Here is a 19,881-nt window from a genome sequence, read left to right on the forward strand (position 1 = left end):
TTAGTTTGTTTTAAAGCTGCATATTCAATTTAACGAACTTTACGCGCAACCCACGGTCCAAAGATAGATTTCATGCCTTTGTCCAATTAACACACTGTCAGCTGTGCTTATAAATATTTACCAAACTTATCGAGCACTTATCAGCGACAGCTGTTAAGTTTTCAATTTCAACAAATTATTATTTATATAATATATACATATTTATAGCAAACACACGCTCGTGTGTACGCAATGACATCATAATAGGGCTTGTAATCATAATCAAATAGTAAAGCAACCTACGGAGAGAACAGTGTGTGTAAAGTGTATCGATGGCCAGCGTCTAGCGTTAAAATGTGAATTTAGTTTTTAGAGTTTACATTTTAGTTTCGTTACGGTTACGCTCGTTTGACAGTCATGTGGTACAGCGGCAAGTTAGTTTGCTGCGATGTTTGGCGGTCTTCAGCGCCAGCTGCGCTATTGCTTGCTAGCCGTTGTGAGTTTTCTAGCGCTGCAATTTTTATTAGTATTGCTGCTAATGCATTATGGCCTGTTTGAAGACACGTTGACTAAGCGCGTAAGTGTGATAGCTTACTGTAGCTTGAACTTGGCATTACGTAAATTTACTTGTAGCTCACCTTAAATCATGAACAACTAAGCTTGGATCTGGAATTGGGCTGGCGTGATTTTGTTGCGCTCACGCCAAAGCGTACCAAAGACTTGTATCAATATAATCAGAATTTAAGTGACAAGTATGGGCCGCTGCGTGCACTGCCAACAGTGCAACATGACAGCTGCAACAAGCGGACTTACACACTGCCACATGCCTCACGCGCACGCATCAGCGTCATCATTAGCTACTACAACGAGGCGCGCTCTGTGCTGCTGCGTACCCTCGTCTCGTTGATCAAGCGCACGCCAGAGGACTATCTGCATGAGCTGGTTGTCATAGACGACTACAGTGATGATGGCAAGTGTACAACTCAACAATTGTGTGTTAGAGCTTGAACTGATTCCTAAACGTTGCTTGCAGAGTTGCTGCTGCAGAGTCTAAATGAGATCCTAGGTCACATTTATGCTACACGGGGTCAGCTGACCTTTGTGTTCAAGCGCAATCTACATCGTAAGGGTCTCATACAGTCACGCAACGATGGTGCCCAGGCAGCCACTGGCAACTATCTGTTCTTTCTGGACAGTCACTGTGAGGTTAACGAAGGCTGGCTGGAGCCGCTGCTGGACAGGCTAATTCAAAATCCACAGATGGCGGTGAGTCCGCTTCTGGATGCCATTGATCCAGCTAGCTTGGAGTATACTTCGGGAAATGCGCTGCTTAAGGGCGGCTTCGATTGGAGTTTACACTTTCATTGGCTGCCCCGAGTGCTGGAGAAGCAAGAGTCCGAGGCGCAAGAGTATCGCAGTCCCAGCTTCAGCGGCGGCGTCTTCATGATCTCACGCGATTGGTTTCTTAAGCTGCGTGGCTTTAATACACAGCTGCAGGTGGAGTTTTAATTAACTTTCAAAAGCTAACAGCAAACTCAGGCCAAACAACAAATTGCTTTTGCAGACTTGGGGCGGCGAGTCCATAGAGCTGGCCGTTAAACTGTGGCTTTGTGGCGGACAAATTGAGATCGTGCCCTGCAGCCGTATTGGTCATATATTTCGCCCGCGCCATGCCTTTGAGTTTCCCTCGCAGTTGGACGCAGCGCTGGACACAGCGCAGGCAACATATTTGCGGTAGGTTTTAGGTGTTAAACGGCATGCGCTGGTCCTGGTCCACCCTTTGGTATTTTTCAATTTATGCTAGCAAAATGACGCCTTTTTAATATAAACATTCCCAGCACGCACTGAACAACACACTCTGCGCCCTCTCTCTCACGCTCTCCCTCTCTTTGCTTGCAGCAATTCAAAAATCATAGCCGAGTCCTGGCTGGACGAGTATAAATATTTATTCTATGCCCTCAAGCCGGCGGCCAAGCAAATTCCATTGAATCTCGCTGACCAACTGCACAATGTGGAGCAGCTGAAGCAAGAGCTGCAGTGTAAGCCTTTCGCTTGGTTTTTGCGTTATGTGTGCCCTGAACTCAAGTAAGCTGTGGAATTTTAATTTTATTGGAACGCTTCAACTTCAACGTCATCTTCAACTATTTTTTAATGCCGATAGATTACAGCACGCGGAGTTTAGCGCTGTGGGCACACTTCGAAATGGTGAGCGTTGTCTGCATGTGGCACAAATCTTTCCCGAGCTGCAGCTGTTGCTTGTCAGCTGCTATCAGCAGGACTTGACGCAGTGGCGCCTGCATCGTGAAAGCGGCCAGCTAAGCACCGAGTCAAAACGTTGCCTGGGCGTTGTGCTGCAGCTGCCGCTGAAGCCGCGTCTCACCCTGGAGCCTTGCATGAGCACAAGTGGCGCCACAGAGCACGATTGGGCGCATTCACAACGCTGGCTGCGGCGGAAGACGCAGCTGCTGCATGCGAGCTCACAATTGTGCGTCGATAATCCTATCATTGATCGTGTGGAGCTGAGCACCTGTCGTCCATTTGCAATCTCTCAAGCATTTCACTTTTCGTTGGAAATTGAAGCTCAAAGATAAACACATAAAGCGGCGCTTAAAGCCACGCATACGTACAATTCTTTGCTTGGCTGGGGCAACTAATCAAAATGTTGGCATGTTGCGCTAATCTCTGTGAAATATTTCCGCTGTCAAAGCAGCAGTCATAGATTATCACCTGTGGGGGCGGAGGGCTAAATTATGGCGCCACAGGCACACAAATACAAATACAAATAGAAGTAGATACAGGTGTAACCGTTTCGAATAGCAGAATATTTTTATACACTTCCCTATGAAATAGTTTTTAAAAGCAGCAAGAAGTCACAACAACTACTAATTGGGACTCTTCAGATCAGGTCAAAAGAAAATTTTGTAATGCTTAAGTTTATACATATGTATGGAAGAGTATATAGCTTTCGTTCCATGGCTTAACTTATTCGCTATTTTTGTACTTTGTCTGTCTGCATTGCTGGTATCAAGACTTTGCGCGCTTCCTGTCGCATCCGTCACAAGCGACAGCAACACAATGAAGCCAAAGTAACAGCAGCAACGGCAGTGGCAGTGGCAGTGGCAGTAGCAGGAGCAGCTGGAGTTGCAACAACAATAAACGTGGGTCATTTTGTGGGTTGGTTGCCTGGCAGGCTTATTGTTTAGAAGGCAACGTCTAGAGTCAACAGTCAACTGGGCCCAACTGCGTCCAGTGTGTTGCGCTGTTGCCAATTGTATTGCATTGTTGTGCCGCGTGTTGCGCGTGGGGCACATCAAAGTCTGCCGCGAAATGTAATTGAGTTGATGGCTGCCCATAGCGCATCCGGTTGCTTTGATGGCCAACGGAAGCGTGCGACAAAAAACGGCAGCGACGTCATAACAAAAAGAAAAAAAAGCCAAAAGCATGCAAAGTGCCACAGAGTTGCCAACAGTTGGCAATTGCTGCATTGTTTGCTTTTCCCCAGCATTGTGGTAATAAAGCGTAAAAGTTAATTTTGTATCTCAGCAGCAACAACAATTGTTGCAGTTGACAAGCTGCCGACAACTTTGTGCTGCAAGCGTTTACTCCAAGGCGAAACAACTGCTGTTTTTAAATATAAAAGAATCAGCGCTTGAGGCAAAACAATCATATTTTTATGGGCGGGGCGGGCGATACAAACTTGAAGATGCCACGCAATAAAGTCAACAAGTGTTAGGAAGAAAGTGTCGACAATCTACATATATAAAAGAAAGCAAAGAAATTTTATTTATTTTATTTTCACAATATATATTGTTCACCCAGCGTCCAAATCTAAAAGTTAAAGTCGTTAAACAAGTTGCTGAGTTTGTTCAAACAGCTGCCATATTAGTTTATGTTGTATTTTAGTTACATTTTATTTCTGAATAGCACTGAGCCCATTGTCGTAGCCTCCCCATCCTTCCGAGTTGTCTGTTATCTGCAGCTCAGGTGAAATAAAACTTGCAGCGCCACTAGAAATGTATTTTCATATTTTCAAGTTGGTCAACTAATTATTTAAACAATTTTTATGGCACTTGAGGCTTAAGTGTGGGGCTGGCTTGCTCAATAACCGCAGGCAGTCCTTGACATATTTTAGTTTTAGTTTTATTTACTGGCTTTTGAATAAAAAGTGCAGGCAAGGACAGCGCTTAATTATGGCGCAGCTAATCCTTGACTGCAACTGCGGCGTGCACATAAAACTTGATTATATACATTTGAAGACTCATTTTATTATCTGCATAAATCTTGGCCAACTTTCGTGTTTACTTTGCGCTAGAGCGCACAAAATAAAGAATACAAAAATAAAAATGGTGGAAAAAACGTAAAAGTAAAAAATCCATCATTCAGCGGCGAGCCGCATTTAAAACATCTTGATTAAAAAAAACTAAAAGAGTGGAAAAGGGAGGGGTGAACGAGGGTTGCTTTGAAGTAGCGCTCAGTAAAATGCTAAAATGAAAACCCAATGCAAACTCAGCGCGTTTTCTACTCTAAGTGAGTCAACGCGAAAACAAAAGAAAATTTTTATCTTAACAAAAACGAGAAAAAAGAAAAGTGAAATAAAGTGAAGCTGAAGGCTAAAAACTTATAAGCCACAAGCGTAAAACAAAGTTGTTGTGTGCTTAAAAAGGGGATTTCAAAATTAACGGCCAGCAAGCTAGAAAGTCAATTTGAATGATTAAATAGCTAAAGCGGTGCTTAAGCAGAGAAGTAATATATAAAAAAACCTTTTTGAACGCAGCTTAAAGCGTCGATTAAGACTGCTTTTAGTTCCGTGCAGGAAGATTTACATTTATTAATACTTTTTGGCAGAAAAAAAAGTTATAGACATAATGGTTTTGCACGAGCACAAGAAACAAAAAATGGCAGGGAAAGCTAAACAAGAAGTTGCCGAGACAAACATGAAAAAGCGTTAATCCATCATTTAGCTAGCAAAGTCAATGCTGCTTGACAGCAGTGGCTGATAAGACAGATAAGTTACAGTGGTATACGAATTAACAATAAATAACAAAAGCAACTGCTTGATGAAGTTACAAATTTTATACACTTTAAATTGATCCTGATCCACGCATTCACATGCAAGTCTATCTTATGCACATTTTTTGTTAATTTGCCCATAGTGCCATGCTATAAAAAACCTAACCTGACCCGCATTATAAAGCATATGCTCCTTGTGTGGGTATACATATGACTGTATGTGTGTGAGTGAGTGTGTGGTGTTCTGGGTTTTCGACTTTGATTTTGATGAAAAATTAAAAAGCATTTCAATCACGTCGAAAGTTTTTCTGGCATTACCAAATTGTTTGCTTAACATTTTGTAATATGTTAACAACAACACGAAAAGTAAAAAGTTCGGTCTGGAAAGAGCCATACAAGCATACATACATACATGTGTGTCTATGCCTGTCACTCATATGTTAATTTATTTATTTAAAGTGCGTTTTTGTTTACGACAAAAGGTGCTTATTAATTTTGCCCTTATTGCTGCAAAGGCTTTGGTTTTTCATATATTGTGAAAATTAAATAAATTTATTCCTGTAGCTAAAGCTGGTATATAGTAGAAGTTAAACTTTGATCCATGCTTACGAGCTACTTTTAGTTCCACATGCACTTCAATTTTAGGTAAGGCAGAAGTGAAGTAAACTACAGTTTACTTTATATATCTGAAAATTACTGTGAATGTGAAAAGCTCAACTATTCAAACGCAATATGAGATTTAATCTCTTTTAGCTTTAAATCGTTAAACATGTACCTAAGTAGCTTTGGCTGAGCTGAAAGTATTAAAGGCTTTATTGCATTAAATTTATCTGAATGTTTATAACTTTTGCACTCTGCTGAGGTTGCTCGCATTAATTTTGTTCATTCATTTTATACACAATAATATTTTTTTAATGCGCTGCTTAATTCGCTTTTAATCTCATCAAAATTGTGTTGTTGTTGGCGACACGGCAACGCTGCCACTTGCCATTAAAGCAAATGTAAACGTACGAAAATGTTGCGGCAGCTGCGGCGTCAAACGTCAACGTCAGCGCTGTCGACAGGTGAATGCCCAGGCCGTGACAATGATAGGCATGTAGCTCTGCTTGTTGTTGTCCTGCGAAAACAAAACCAAAGCCTGGCAACAGCTGAGCCTCTCAGATTCAGGTCTGTGGGAATGTGGTTATGTAATATGCGCTGGTCTCCCAGAAGGTGTATAATGGCATTAGCATTAGCTCAGCTGGGAGCGATAAACAGAACAGCAGACAATAAACTGTGGTGTGGGTGGGAATTTCGGGGTGTGTCTAACCCACTGGATGTGTGAGCATGTGTGTTTGTTGTTTTTTATAGTTTTTTGTAGTTGTTGTTATTGTTGTTGTGTCTAGCGTTAACTGATTTTAGCTTTCGCTGGCCAAAAAACAGTTAATCAAAGAAATTAAACACAGCGTTCGCGACAAATCTCCAGCTGTGCAACATGGGGCAACAAACAGCTAAAGCTGTCAAGCGGCCATTTCGTTTAATGTTGCTGTTGCTCAGAAAAGATAATCAAATAGCATACAAATCCAAAAACGCGGCCATTTTTCGTTTAATGTTGCTGTTGCTCATGTTGCTGTTGTTGTTGTTGTTGTTGTTGTAGGCGGCGCCCTGGCTAGCTATGTAAACAGCTGCCGCTTGGCACTAAAAGGCGCTTTGGCTAGCGCTAACTGCATGTTGTTGTTGTTGTTGTTGTTGTTCTTGATTAAACGCCAGGCAATCACACATACAGAAAACAAAGCAATTGTTGTTGTTGTTGCTGACGCAGCGACGCTGCTGCCAGCTGCCTGTTGTTGCCGTTACTGTCGGCGAATCTTTTCAGACAACCATCGACAACATCAGTTGTGTGCGGAATACGAACGCGTGCGGTATTAAACTGTTGGCCTAGGCATGAACAAAAAACGCCAAAATATAAATAAATAAAATATATGCATAACAGCAATCTGTGTGTTTAATCAAAGTATAGGCAACAAGAATTTAGACATAAGCAGCAGCAAATGCCATAAAGTCGACGCATAAGAAAAGGAAGGGCGTGGCAGCAGGTAAAGCTTACCTGGCGAACCATTAAAGTTATCTTAGTGTTTGTACACGCGCCTTGGATAATGTTCAATTCCCCAGTTGCGCCTCATAGCGCCTGATAATTGAATTTTTGCTTTGGAATTCTTTTCTTCCTGTTATTTGACAATGTGCTGCTGTTACACTTGTCGTATACGTGTTGTGTTAAAGCTAAGCAAAGGCAATTAAAAATCAATAGACGAAAAAACAAGTGATAAAAGCTAGTGCAAACATGGACTTCAACAGCAGCATCAGCAGCAGCAACATCAGCTGGCTAAGCAGCAATGAGAGCACAGTCTCGCCAGCGACTGTAGATTGGGATGGGATTAGACATACAGTGCGCTGGCTGGTGCCCATATTCTTTGGCATTATCGCTGTGACCGGCTTTTTTGGCAACCTGTTGGTTATACTGGTGGTCATGCTGAACAAAACGATGCACTCGACTACGAATTTATTGATTGTTAATCTGGCTGCTGCGGATTTGATGTTCGTTATCTTTTGTGTGCCATTTACTGCCACGGATTATGTCACGCAATATTGGCCCTTTGGCACTCTGTGGTGTCGCAGCGTGCAGTATTTGATTGTGGTTACTGCCTATGCCTCCATTTATACACTCGTGCTAATGTCCATCGACCGTTTTTTGGCTGTGGTGCATCCCATACGATCACGCATGCTGCGCACTGAGCATATTACAAAGATTGCCATCTTTATGCTGTGGACGGTGGTGCTAACGGTGTCCCTACCGGTTGCCTACTCGCACGATGTGGTGGTAAGTAAGTGCTGCTGGTGGCGTCATCATTGCCGGCCTGCTGTGCCCGAATGTGCTGTGAATAACATGCAAGGCAGGCATATTGAATTTATTGCTTTCCATCAATGGCACCTCGTTAGATGTCTCGATGTACACTGAAAGTTCTCGCAATAAGTTGTTGTTGTTATTTGCTATTTGTAATTGTTGTTGCTTGGTATTTTGTATTTTTATAAAAGTTTATTCTTTGTCTTACTTGTGAATTTTTCGTGTTTATATTTTAGTACACAAGCGAGCGTCTGCTTTGCTTTTGTTGTTAATTTGCTATTTTAAATGCATAAATTTTAATTATTGAGCACATCTCATGATATAAACATACAACAGTCACTCACACTTGCACACACATGGCCAGTGCTAGCTCATTCCAACAATTAAGATTTATCTATCTGTAATATGCAGTTGCAGTTTCCATAAAACTGGGCGTATGCGTGATTTAAAGCCAATACCCTAACCTTGAATGCTGTAACATAAGCTTACACTGCGCATTTACTCTCTGCCTCTCTCTGTCTCTCTCTCTCTCTCTCTTTCTATCTCTAACGTACGTCATCAATGTCTGCTCATTTTCCATTAAGGCGCTAATGGTTTTATGTTCAATAGATCGAGTGCGAAAAACATTTTAATTGTTTAATAAGCGCCTGGCTAAATTTGTTATGAAAAATACGGAAAAAAAATATACGTGGTTCGTTTTTTGTTGCTGCTACGCATATGGAAAATTTGCAAAGTGTGTGCTGAGCTATTAAAGCGAATTTCGAACTTGTTATTTATATTATAAACTTGGCATTACGAAAACTGAAAATAAGCATAAATCAATTTTGAGACTTTCATTTGTTAAACTTAAGGCTGAACATGTCTTTTAGCGTCCATGAGCGCAGTTGTAATTTTGGTTTGCTAATAGCCGTGACTAGCCAAAAAGCAAGTTCTGCTTTCTAGCCATAACCTTATTAGGCTGGACAACGAGAGCCTGCCCCTTGGGCATAACAAAGCTGTATTATTTTTCGCACGTTCAGTTAATGCTGTTGTTATTATTGTTGCTGGCCATAATCAAATAGTCGCCTGTAATTAAACGTATCTTATCGCCATTGGCGTCCTTATCAATGAAATGGACCATTTGTTGTTATTGTTGTTGTAACTCGATATTTTATTAAATGGCATTTCACGCTACGTTTTTTTTCACGCCCGAGCTGCGATTGCGTTTCGCTTTGTGTTGTTTGCATTGTTTATTTGTTTGTGTTTGTGCCTGAGGATTAAGCTGGCAAAATAGCAGCCTAAATTGAATATTTATGTGTGTGTGCATGTGGGTGGAGTACGCTATCTACACACACACAAACACTCTTGTGTACATATGTATAAGCAAACAAAAGCAAAGCTTGATATAAAAAAGGTATAATTAACTCATGCTTGATCAACATGATAATTAACATTTTGCTATTAATTATTTTCGTATTACACTCTGTGCCTATTTGTTATGCCTGTAGACATAAGTATTAGTATTATACTTTATTTATATATATATATATAAAAGCTGGCATACTCACAGACACACACACGCAATAATAGCTGTTTATTAGAAATAGACAATAGCAAGAACAACATCAAGAACTCGTAAAATTGCGATGAGTCTATATGCATATATTTAGTTACATTATACATACACATATAATCTGTAGATAAGTAGTTGTGACATGGCACTGATTGACAGCTGTTTATATGTTACTTCAGCACACACACACTCACTCAAACAGACAAACCGACACATTTGTTTGAGGCCCAATAGAGCCACTTGAGTTGGGTCAGGCACTTGTGTTTTCATAACTAAAAACAACAATAAAAAGACAAGAAGCACACAATAAACATGAAAATTCAATTTAATTTATCTAAATGCCATAATAAGTCATATTTTCTCACAACTTGTTTAAACTTTTAAGGTAATTATAATGTACATATATGCAACTGCAGATTGCATTGAATTTTGCGCTACATTAAGTAACGTTAACAACAAATGCGCTTGTAAACAAAACAATTTTCGCAAGCAAGTTGTACGGCTGGCGATTTTTAATAGTTTCTATAGTTTGTATAGTATATTAGCAACAAAACATATAAGCGGCAGCGACGTCGACGTGGACTGCGCTCATAAAGTGAATTGTAAACAGCGAAAAAGAAAAACAACGAAACTATAGTTCAGGCTGTTGAATGTGTTTATGATATGCCCTAGTCTAGTTTATGACTCTATAGTCGGTGGGTGGGTGATAGCTAGCTATTAGGCTGTTGCCAAGCGAACACTGTGCCACCTGACGTATACTTAATCTGCATTAATTGTTAACTCTTTGCAGGTTGAACATAACAATGTCACAAATGAAACAGTGGCGCTTTGTCAATTTACCAGCAACGATCTGCTTGACTTGGACACCTTTCAAATGAGCTTCTTCGTTAGCTCCTATCTGCTGCCTTTGATGATTATCAGCGGACTATATATGCGCATGATAATGCGCCTCTGGCATCAAGGAAGCGGCGTACGCATGTCCAAGGAATCTCAGCGCGGACGAAAGCGCGTCACGCGGCTTGTTGTTGTGGTAGTCATAGCCTTTGCCTCGCTCTGGCTGCCCGTGCAGGTAAGGCCTTGAGTTTGGTCTGCATTGTTCATTGTTTAATTTGTTATTGGTTTATTTTTCAGTTGATATTACTGCTCAAGGCGCTGGACATGTATGAAATGAACACAATGACAAAGGTTGTACTGCAAATAATGGCACAAACGCTGGCCTACACAAGCAGCTGCATCAATCCGTTGCTCTATGCCTTTCTCTCTGACAATTTTCGCAAGGCCTTCTACAAGGTAAGCAATCCTTTTGTTGCCTTGCCACCACCACTTCATAGCTTGACAGTGCGACTGCCGGTGCCAGTGCAAGTGCTTCGTCAATAAATTGAAACAATTTTGTGGCACATTGTTTGCGTTACGCTTCTTTGTCATAATTTATTTATTGTATATAGTAAAGTGCTTGCCACTCGACCCATATTATCTTTCTATAAATTGAATTGCATTTCCGCTTTGTCTACCAAGGTATGCCATGCCAGGCAATTCTTTTGTTGTTGTTGTTTATAATTCTTTAAATATTTGCTATCGTATTAAATAATTGTGTGGCAGTATAATTTTGAAAAACGCGCACGTTTATTCAGGCCTTTAATGAGGCAAAGTGTGAAAAACACGCATACGCCGCGTGGGCCAAACAAGACGCGCATTTAGAACGCTTCAATGCTTCAAAGCATGGCAATCAAATTAAATTCAATTTCGTATCTATTCTACAGCTGCTACATTTGACGCTGTCTTGTGATATTTACGGCACACGATTATAATTTCCATTCAGGCCAACGCATATGCGCCTAATGAAAACTTTTTAAAGCGTTTTTCGTGTAAGTTCAATTCGAATACGCGACGTCTTTCACAGAGCTCATTCCAATGCGTCGCAAACATTATTTCTTTTTGGTCAATGACCATTTACATAAGCACAAGCACAAACACAAGCACAAGCTTCAAACAACGCCAACGACAGCAACAGCAACAAATTGAATGGCAAAGAAAAAGCAAAAACGCGTAAGAACGACTCTGCTTTACTTACTTTTAATTACTTTAGGGACAAATGGCTGAATGGGTGGGTGGTTTGGATTGCTTGGAAAAGCTGTGCGCGTATTTTCTGTAACATTTCCTTTCAATCATTTTGTGGCCTAATTTTAATATTTTAATTTGTTTTGTTGCTGCTCGCTGCCGCTGCTGCTGCTCGTTCCGTCAAGTTCTTTAGCGCTTTGCATATAAATTACGCGCTGGACATTGGCTGTATATCTATGTATGTGTGTGTATCTATGTACACATGTATTGTATATAGCTTTAGCTGTTGTTGCTATTGGCGCTAATTGATGTGTTTGTCAAGTCATTAAATTAGATTAATTACATTCATTAAATTGCATCGCCATGTTGTTTGTGTTTCCATTTTGTTTTCGCTAAATTTAAATACCTATACATGCCTGGCCTTTGGGTCCAGCTTAGAGACAGGTGTATATGCATCAAACTTGACTAATTGCCCAACTGATGTGACGGTCATGATGCAATTAGTCCTAACGTGGGTCAGCGTGTTGTTTGCACGCTTTTTGGCAGCCTAAAAGCAAAAAATAATTAAATTAAGCAAAAGCTAGCTGCTAATGCGTTTTATGCTCTTTGATTTGCAGTCAAGGTACGCAAATTTCAATGCGCTTTAATCAAATAATAGCTAAAGCCCACACACGCACATATAAGCGAATAGCGTAGCTCATTTCCCTAGAGCGATTGCATGGAAATGGTATTGTTGCTAGCCAAAAGCTATGACGTGGCACTAATCAACAAAATTTCGGAGCTCTGGCAGCAGATTCTGCGGAGACAGGGTAAGGGTCACCACTCTGCTCTGCTCTGCTCTCTGCTCAATCAGAACGCAAATTCATAAATCATTTATATGCAAACGCCCAGCATATTGGGAATTGACGTTGCAGACAAGCACACTGAATTTATCAGTTCAGGCATTTCAACACCTCAAACCAGTTAAATAATTGAATATTGAATCAAATCTAATCATTCAAATGCAAAAGCCACACAGCCCTCATAATTATTGTTGTTGTTGTTGCTGTGGACAGCGCACATCATTAATCAAACATTTTGTGCCGCCGCATAGGCTTAATGTACTGTCTTTATTTTTATGTACACATACATAACTTAATGTGTGTGTATTAACTTATGGACCACACTCACTAACTCTCCCTTTCTCTCTCTTGTAGGCCATAAACTGCTCAAGTCGTTACCAGAATTATACATCTGATTTGCCGCCGCCGCGTAAGACTTCTTATGGCCGCACCTCAACTACAGGATTTTAAGTTGCAGTCACGTTGCAACGTGTCGATAAGCTGTGCCATTACTTAAGCAGCACCAAAGGACCAAAGCTATCACTATTATAAGCAACGTTTTCTATTTATAAGCCTCTGAATTTGTTACGTGTAAAATTATTTTAAGATACTCAATACAAAAATACAAGGAATCATTCAAGAATTGCAGCATGATAAACAAATTGATCATTTGTATGCTTTAACTCATCATAAGAGTTGTAATTGTAATCCATAAATAGTACATTTATTGTTTTGATAGGTTCTTCGCTTGAATGCTTACGAGAATCAGAATCGTTTTGTTAAAAACAAAGAGCAAATTGTGTTTAAAATATTAGTACTTCGAGAAACTTTGTGTCAGGCACAATCAACTGTAAAAATGTTGCGTGAATTATCGTTTATTAGCGCTCGTGTGCACTGAGCCAAATATGAATCAAATGTAAACAAAAGCTCCTAATTGCGTTAATGCTATGTAAACAAATTCAATTCTAAACAACAATTGGGAACGATGTTCAATCATTGAGTTGCTTAAACTTAGGCCTCTTAAAGCAGTCGAAGAATTGAATAAAACTAAGTAGTATTTGCAACTGAGTGCAAGGTTGCTGATGCATCTGTAGCTATTAGGCACTTGGCTTGCAGTAAAGTGATGGGTAATATATGAAATTGAAATACTTGTTATTGTGCCACAGGCATTGGTTACATACACATAGAAAGGCAAAGTTTGCACTACCAAAGGATTTAGGAATGTGCACTCATTTGATCTTGCATTCATTTATTTATTCTAATATAGAGCTGCTATACATAAGATTCATCAAATAAGATCTGACAAGAATTTATATACGCTAGTTCTTAGCATATAGCTTGGCTTTATAAATATTACATAAATTAGTTGGGTGCGCTTTGCCTTTCAATATTGGGGCTTTAAGGAAATTGAGCTACGCGTACTCTTGCATAATTTATTCAGTTTTAATAAGTGTGCGCGCGTACACAGCAACAACTTAAGGTGTTGAACGTTGCTGTATACGAAGCCCGAGTTGCTGCGGCCAGGTGGCATAATTAAGGCGTATCAGTCGATGACAGGCATCAGAGTTAACATGGTCACAACGTCACGCTGCTGGCAATCTAATTAAAATTTCAAATGAGCTGACAAAAAAAAAACAACAAAAAAGCAGCTGCTACCTATCAGAAAATATGGCATGTACATAGACGCAGCTTATTCTTCGATGTATGTGTGTATTTGTGTCTAATAAACTATTGGCACACTTCATTGGGCAGACTTGCTTGAGCTTGGATTGCTTTAGCTAAGCCATTCTAGCGTCACAGCAAATAGTCAAACAATAACGCAAGCACAAGCAACAGCAACAACAATGGTATCATCATAACAATAATCATAATCATAACTATAAGTGTAACAGTTGTTGTCGCTGCATGCGGGTGCGCGAGCGTGTGAGTCTGAGACGCTGAGCATTAAGAAAATGTAGCATACATATGTGCTGACTGCATACCAAACAGCCAAAGGACGCAACGTTAGGGCATTGAAACGAAACAGTCGCTCTACTGACCTACTGTATAGCATAACATAACATGAAAAGCCGCTCTAAGAGTAAAAGGGCAGCTTAGTAGATTTAAGAGCACGCGCGCCTTAAGAGCGCAACTCCGAAAAATGGTGAATCGTTAACAGTGACAAAGAGAGCCGAGCCAACGCAAAGAGTAAGAACGAAACGTCGGGAATGAAACATCAGACTCGGGCTTAGCGGCAACGTTCATAGGTCATGGTAACTATGGCACACCTGCTACACTCTCAGCTCGGTCAGTCGTCGCTTAAAATTGGCAGCAACATCGAGTAAGCGAGAAAGCTAACGTGCGACAATCTGTGCTTGGGCCCGTTACGGCTATTTGGCCAAATGAAGCGTAACCAAATGCTGATAGCACAAATGTTGCAGTTTATGGGCAAAGCAAGCGGCCAAATTGCCTCTTGGCGTGCGGCATAATCGCGACAATGGCAACGGCAAGGACATTGTCTCGACAAAAGCCACAGTAAGCAGCAACTCACACACACACACACACACACCCAACACTCTCGATTGCATAATGCGGTCGACCAGTCAAACGTGTACAATTTGAATAGCTTTACAGCTTTGCACTTCATTCAGGTTGAAGTGTAATTGCTTTATAGTCAAGTTGAACGTTGAATTGAAATTGATTTTCTTATGTTAATTTTTCTAGATTTCAAGAATGAATAATTTCTCATACTCAACTCAGCAGGCCTATAAACATTTGAAATTTATGCAATTTCATATTTTTTGTGACATTTCTTTCTGTTTTCTTGCTCTAATCCAAATGCACTCGAGCTCTCTCTCGAAGACCAATATGCGTTGAAACAGTCATAAGCACTTGCACATACTGCAAAGAGTTGATCCGTCTGTCAATTTTGTTCACATCTACGTGTAGACAGGCATATGGTATTCATACATTCATATTCACAAAACACACAAAGCAAGATAGTTTTATAAGTCACGCAATGACTGCAAATCTTTGTTATATTTAAGCTTCTTATGCTTGCATTAAAGATAGCTCTAACTTATACAACTTTTATCTGCTTTAATACCTAAATATTGTGTTATTTGGTTTAGTTTCATTATGGTACAACAATAACCAAAAGTTGTGTTGCTCATTGGATGTATTGCACATTGTATTGTACATCAACAACCACAGACTGTATTGTACATCAACAACCATCGTTTGTGATGTACATTGCTGTTGTATTGTACATCAATAGCCAAAGTTTGTGTGAACTTTGGATGTTTGTGTTATGAATGTTTCATTTCAGACTTTGTTGAGATCTATCTCAGCAAAGTAATAATAAAACTACTAGAATAACAATCAATATAGAACTAAATTCATTTTGAATGTAAAAATACAATTTGAACTGGGTAAAACTGGCGGCTATGGCGAAGGTAAGTGTAGGTAAGTAAGTAATGTTTGTTATTGTTGTTGTATGTATATCCAGATACCTCCTGTCCGCGTGTCAGACATGCGTTTAGGCTCAGACCAACTGAGATCCATAATGGGTGAACATTTAAAGAAAAGCGGGAGCGCATACGTAATAAGCAAATGCAATTGATAGCAAAGCTTTCTAATGAATCATTTCCTCTTCAAATAATAACACATATTTTTTTTAATTAACGTACTGTTTATTTATCATGAATGTACTATCTACTATGTATACCATATACAAGTAATATTAAAAGAATTATGTATAGTAATAATATGAACTAAAATGACAGTAACATATATTATTTGGCAGTAAGCTAAATATAAAATTATATAAGAGTAATCTTAAAAGTAAACTAAATACATACAACAAAAGATAATTGCTTCAGAATTCTGTCTAACAGAGCATCTATCACTGTTGTTGCCTGAAGATTCTTAGGCCAGATAACTTCAGTGCCTCTTAAGACGTGGATTGCAAACTGTTGACTGTTGATCTGGTTCAGGGGTAGAGTACGTTCCAGTAAGCACTTCCATGAGTGAAGAGAATCTGATCATGATGTTATCCGCGTGCGGCGCGAACACAATGTGCTGTAAATAAATACGAAAAATTGTTAATGTTTTTTTTTGATAAAAAAAAGATGTATATAGATGTTTTGACTTACATTCGCTCAGAGATAGATAGCATGGGTGTATTTTCTTACGCTAGCTCCATATCTGCCTCAAGCAGCTGATGTGGCTAACTTTGTTTATTGATGTACAAGCTTTGTTTGTTGATGTACAAAACATCGTATTTTGATAAGCCGTAATTCAGCGAAATTGCATCCGATTGCGGAGTTTTATGCATTGTTAGACTCGTGAGATGATTGAGGCCAAAACTGCATTCAAACTTGGGGAAAGTCTACGATTTTCGATACTTTGGCAAAAAACGTGATGTAACCCCTGTAAATTTTTGGCAAAAATGATGCCATCTTCATTTCTTATCACTTTCTAACTTTGAGAGGCTATATCTCAGCCAAAAAAAGTCGCACAGAAGTGTTTTCCGGCTTAATTTACTCATGAGATACTAAATAAACATATGCTGTTGTGTTCGATAAATAAAAAAATGTTTTTGACATAGTTATGGCAACAAAACCAATGCTGAAGAGTAACTTTTTGTTCAATTGTCAAACTTTGCAAAGCTATAAATCGGCTAAAAAAAATCCGATCCACTTGCTCTGTACGTCAATATGTTGGCGTGGAAAGCACAATTAAATGAGCTTAAACAGGTCTGATATAAAAATTATTTGGCGAAGTTATGATCAAAATAGTAAACAAACAAGACAAATTTTCGTGAAATATCGCACTTTGATAAGCCGTAATGCAGCGAAATTGCATCCGATTGCGAGGTTTCATGCATTGTTAGGACTCGTGAGATGCATAAGAACAAAACTGCATTCAACTTGGAAAGGTCTACGTTTTCGATATTTTGGCAAATATCGTGATGTAACCCCTTTAAATCTTTTGCCAAACATGATGCCGTCTTCATTTCTTATCACTTTCTAACTTTGAGAAGCTAAATCTCAGCCAAAAATAATCGCAGTGACGAGTTCCTCGGCTTAATTTACTCATGACGTTGTAAATAAATATATGCTGTTGAGTTTAATAGCTAAAAAATTGTTTTTGACAAAGTTATGGCAATAAATCCAATGCAGAAGAGTTACTTTTTGTTTAATTTAAAACTTTGCGAAGCTATAACTCAGCTAAAAAAATTCGATTAATTGTTTATCTCCTTATGTTTGTGTGAAACACACACATTAAGATTGGGCTTCTAACAGGACTTCGCATATAAAATTATTCTAGGCGACAGTTATGTTCACAATAGTAAACAAAACAAACGACAAAATTTATTGCTTAAAATACGCTCCTTTGACATAAGCCCCCCGTCAAAATTCAGCGACGATCGCCATAACGATTGCCGGCACGACGTCTTCATGCACATCTGTAAGACTCCGTCCGCACTCGCTCCACAACCAACACTCCACCCTGCATTCAAACTTGGAAGTCTACGATTTTCGATATTTTGGCAAAAATCGTAGATGTAACCCTTAAATTTTTTGCAAAATGACATGCCGTCTTCAATTTCTTATCACTCTCTAACTTTTTGCAGAAGCTATATTCAGCCAAAAAATAATCGCAGTAGAGGTCTTCGCTTAATTTTACTCATGACGTTGTAAATAAATATATGCTGTTGAGTTTAATAGCTAAAAATTGTTTTGACAAAGTTATGGCAATAAATCCAATGCAGAAGAGATACTTTTTGTTTAATTTCAAACTTTGCGAAGCTATAACTCAGCTAAAAAAAATTCGATCCAATTGTTCTATATGTCCTTATGTTTGCGTGGAAAGCACAATTAAAATGAGCCGAATTATGTGTGATACAAAAATTATTTGGCGAAGTTATGAACAAATTAGTAAACTAACAAGACAAATATTTGTGAAATATCGCACTTTGATAAGCCGTAACTCAGCGAATTGACATCCGATTGCAGGTTTCTGCATTGTTTGACTCGTGAGATGCATCAAGAACAAAACTGCATTCAAAACTTGGAAAGTCTACGATTTTCGATATTTTGGCAAAAAGTCGTGATGTAACCCCTGTAAATTTTTTGCCAAAAATTGATGCCGTCTTCATTTCTTATCACTTTCTAACTTTGAGAAGCTATATCTCAGCCAAAATAAATCGGACTGAAGAATTCTTAGGCTTAATTTAATCATGACGTTGTAAATAAATATATGCTGTTGAGTTTAATAGCTAAAAAATTGTTTTTGCCGAAAGTGGTATAGGCAATTATCCATGCAGAAGAAGAGTACTTTTTGTTTAATTTCAACTTTGCGAAGCTTATTAACTCAGCTAAAAAAAACGATCTAACTTGTTTTGTACGTCCTTATGTCTTTCATGTTGAAAACCACAATTAGATGAGCTTAACAGGTTGATATAAAAATATTTGGCGAAGTTCATTATGTTTCAAAATAGTAAACAAACAGAAATTTTGTGAAATACCGTCTTTGATAAGCGTAATCAGCGAAATGCATCCGATTGCCGAGGTTCATGGCATTGTTAGACTCGTGAGATGCAAAGAACAAAACTGCATTCAAACTTGGAAAGCCTACGATTTTCAATATTTTGGCAAAAATCGTGATACCCCTGTAAATTTTTGACAAAAATGATGCCGTCCTCATTTCTTATCACTTTCTAACTTTGGAGAAGCTATAATCTCAGCCAAAAATATCGCAGTGGACGAGTTCTTCGCTTAATTACTCAAGACGTATTGTATAAATATATGCTGTGGTTTTAATAGCAAAAATTGTTTTTGACAAAGTTATGGCAATAAATATGCTGCAGAGTAACTTTTTGTTTAATTTCAAACTTGCGAAGTATAACTCACTAAAAAAAATCCGATCAATTGTTTTGTCGTCCTTATGTTGTTTGTGAACCACATTAGATGAGCTTAAACAGGTTGATATAAAAATATTTGGCAATTATGTTCAAAAATAGTAAACAAAACAAGACAATTTTTGTGAAATACCGCTCTTTGATAAGCCGTAATTCAGCGAAATTGCATGATTTCAGAGTTTTATGCCTAGTTATACTCGTGAGATGCATAAGAACAAACTGCATTCAAACTTGGGAAGTCTACGATTTTCGATATTTTGGCAAATATCGTGATGTAACTGTACATTTTTGCCAAAAATGATGCCGTCTTTCATTTCTTATTCACTTTCTAACTTGAGAAGTATATCTAGCCAAAATAATCGCACAGTGGACGAGTTCTCGGACTAATTATCATGACGTTGTATAAATATATGCTGATTCCGGTTTAATAGTAAAAATTGTTTTTGACAAGTCTTATGGCAATAATCCATGCAGAAGAGATATTTTTGTTTATTTTCACCTTTGCGAAGCCTATAACTCAGCTAAAAAAAATCCGATCTAATTGTTTTATACGTCCTTATGTTTGTGTGAAAACCACAATTAAGATGAGCTTAAACAGGTCTGATATACAAATTCTTTGGGAAGTTATGTTCAAAGTAGTAAACTAACAAGACAAATTTTTGTGAAATACCGCTCT

General features: G+C 38.8%; 2 protein-coding genes across 2 annotated transcripts; both read left to right on the forward strand.

The window, feature by feature from the left end:
* The first annotated feature begins 377 nt into the window (after positions 1-377).
* Positions 378-2,742, forward strand: LOC108602171 (putative polypeptide N-acetylgalactosaminyltransferase 13). Its single transcript, XM_017990207.1, has 6 exons — positions 378-556; positions 613-949; positions 1,013-1,476; positions 1,544-1,713; positions 1,879-2,064; positions 2,141-2,742. Exons 1-6 carry the CDS (start codon positions 428-430, stop codon positions 2,568-2,570), a joined length of 1,716 nt encoding a protein of 571 aa, XP_017845696.1. The 5' UTR covers positions 378-427; the 3' UTR covers positions 2,571-2,742.
* Positions 2,743-6,878: 4,136 nt separating this feature from the next.
* On the forward strand, positions 6,879-12,952 carry LOC108601976 (allatostatin-A receptor). Its single transcript, XM_017989970.1, has 4 exons — positions 6,879-7,846; positions 10,213-10,491; positions 10,554-10,712; positions 12,677-12,952. The coding sequence occupies exons 1-4, from the start codon at positions 7,310-7,312 to the stop codon at positions 12,770-12,772; spliced, it is 1,071 nt and encodes a 356-aa protein (XP_017845459.1). The 5' UTR covers positions 6,879-7,309; the 3' UTR covers positions 12,773-12,952.
* Positions 12,953-19,881: the final 6,929 nt, after the last annotated feature.

This window comes from Drosophila busckii, chromosome 3R (genome assembly GCF_011750605.1).
Source record: "Drosophila busckii strain San Diego stock center, stock number 13000-0081.31 chromosome 3R, ASM1175060v1, whole genome shotgun sequence".
NCBI classification, from domain to species: Eukaryota; Metazoa; Arthropoda; class Insecta; order Diptera; family Drosophilidae; genus Drosophila; species Drosophila busckii.

Excerpts from the sequence above, each read along its gene's own strand:
- LOC108602171 (XM_017990207.1), top strand. The coding sequence starts at position 428 with ATGTTTGGCGGTCTTCAGCGCCAGCTGCGCTATTGCTTGCTAGCCGTT. Across the intron at positions 1,714-1,878 it reads GCGCAGGCAACATATTTGCG|CAATTCAAAAATCATAGCCG; the intron begins GTAGGTTTTAGG and ends CTTTGCTTGCAG. Across the intron at positions 2,065-2,140 it reads TATGTGTGCCCTGAACTCAA|ATTACAGCACGCGGAGTTTA; the intron begins GTAAGCTGTGGA and ends TAATGCCGATAG.
- LOC108601976 (XM_017989970.1), top strand. The coding sequence starts at position 7,310 with ATGGACTTCAACAGCAGCATCAGCAGCAGCAACATCAGCTGGCTAAGC. Across the intron at positions 7,847-10,212 it reads CCTACTCGCACGATGTGGTG|GTTGAACATAACAATGTCAC; the intron begins GTAAGTAAGTGC and ends AACTCTTTGCAG. Across the intron at positions 10,713-12,676 it reads TTCGCAAGGCCTTCTACAAG|GCCATAAACTGCTCAAGTCG; the intron begins GTAAGCAATCCT and ends TCTCTCTTGTAG.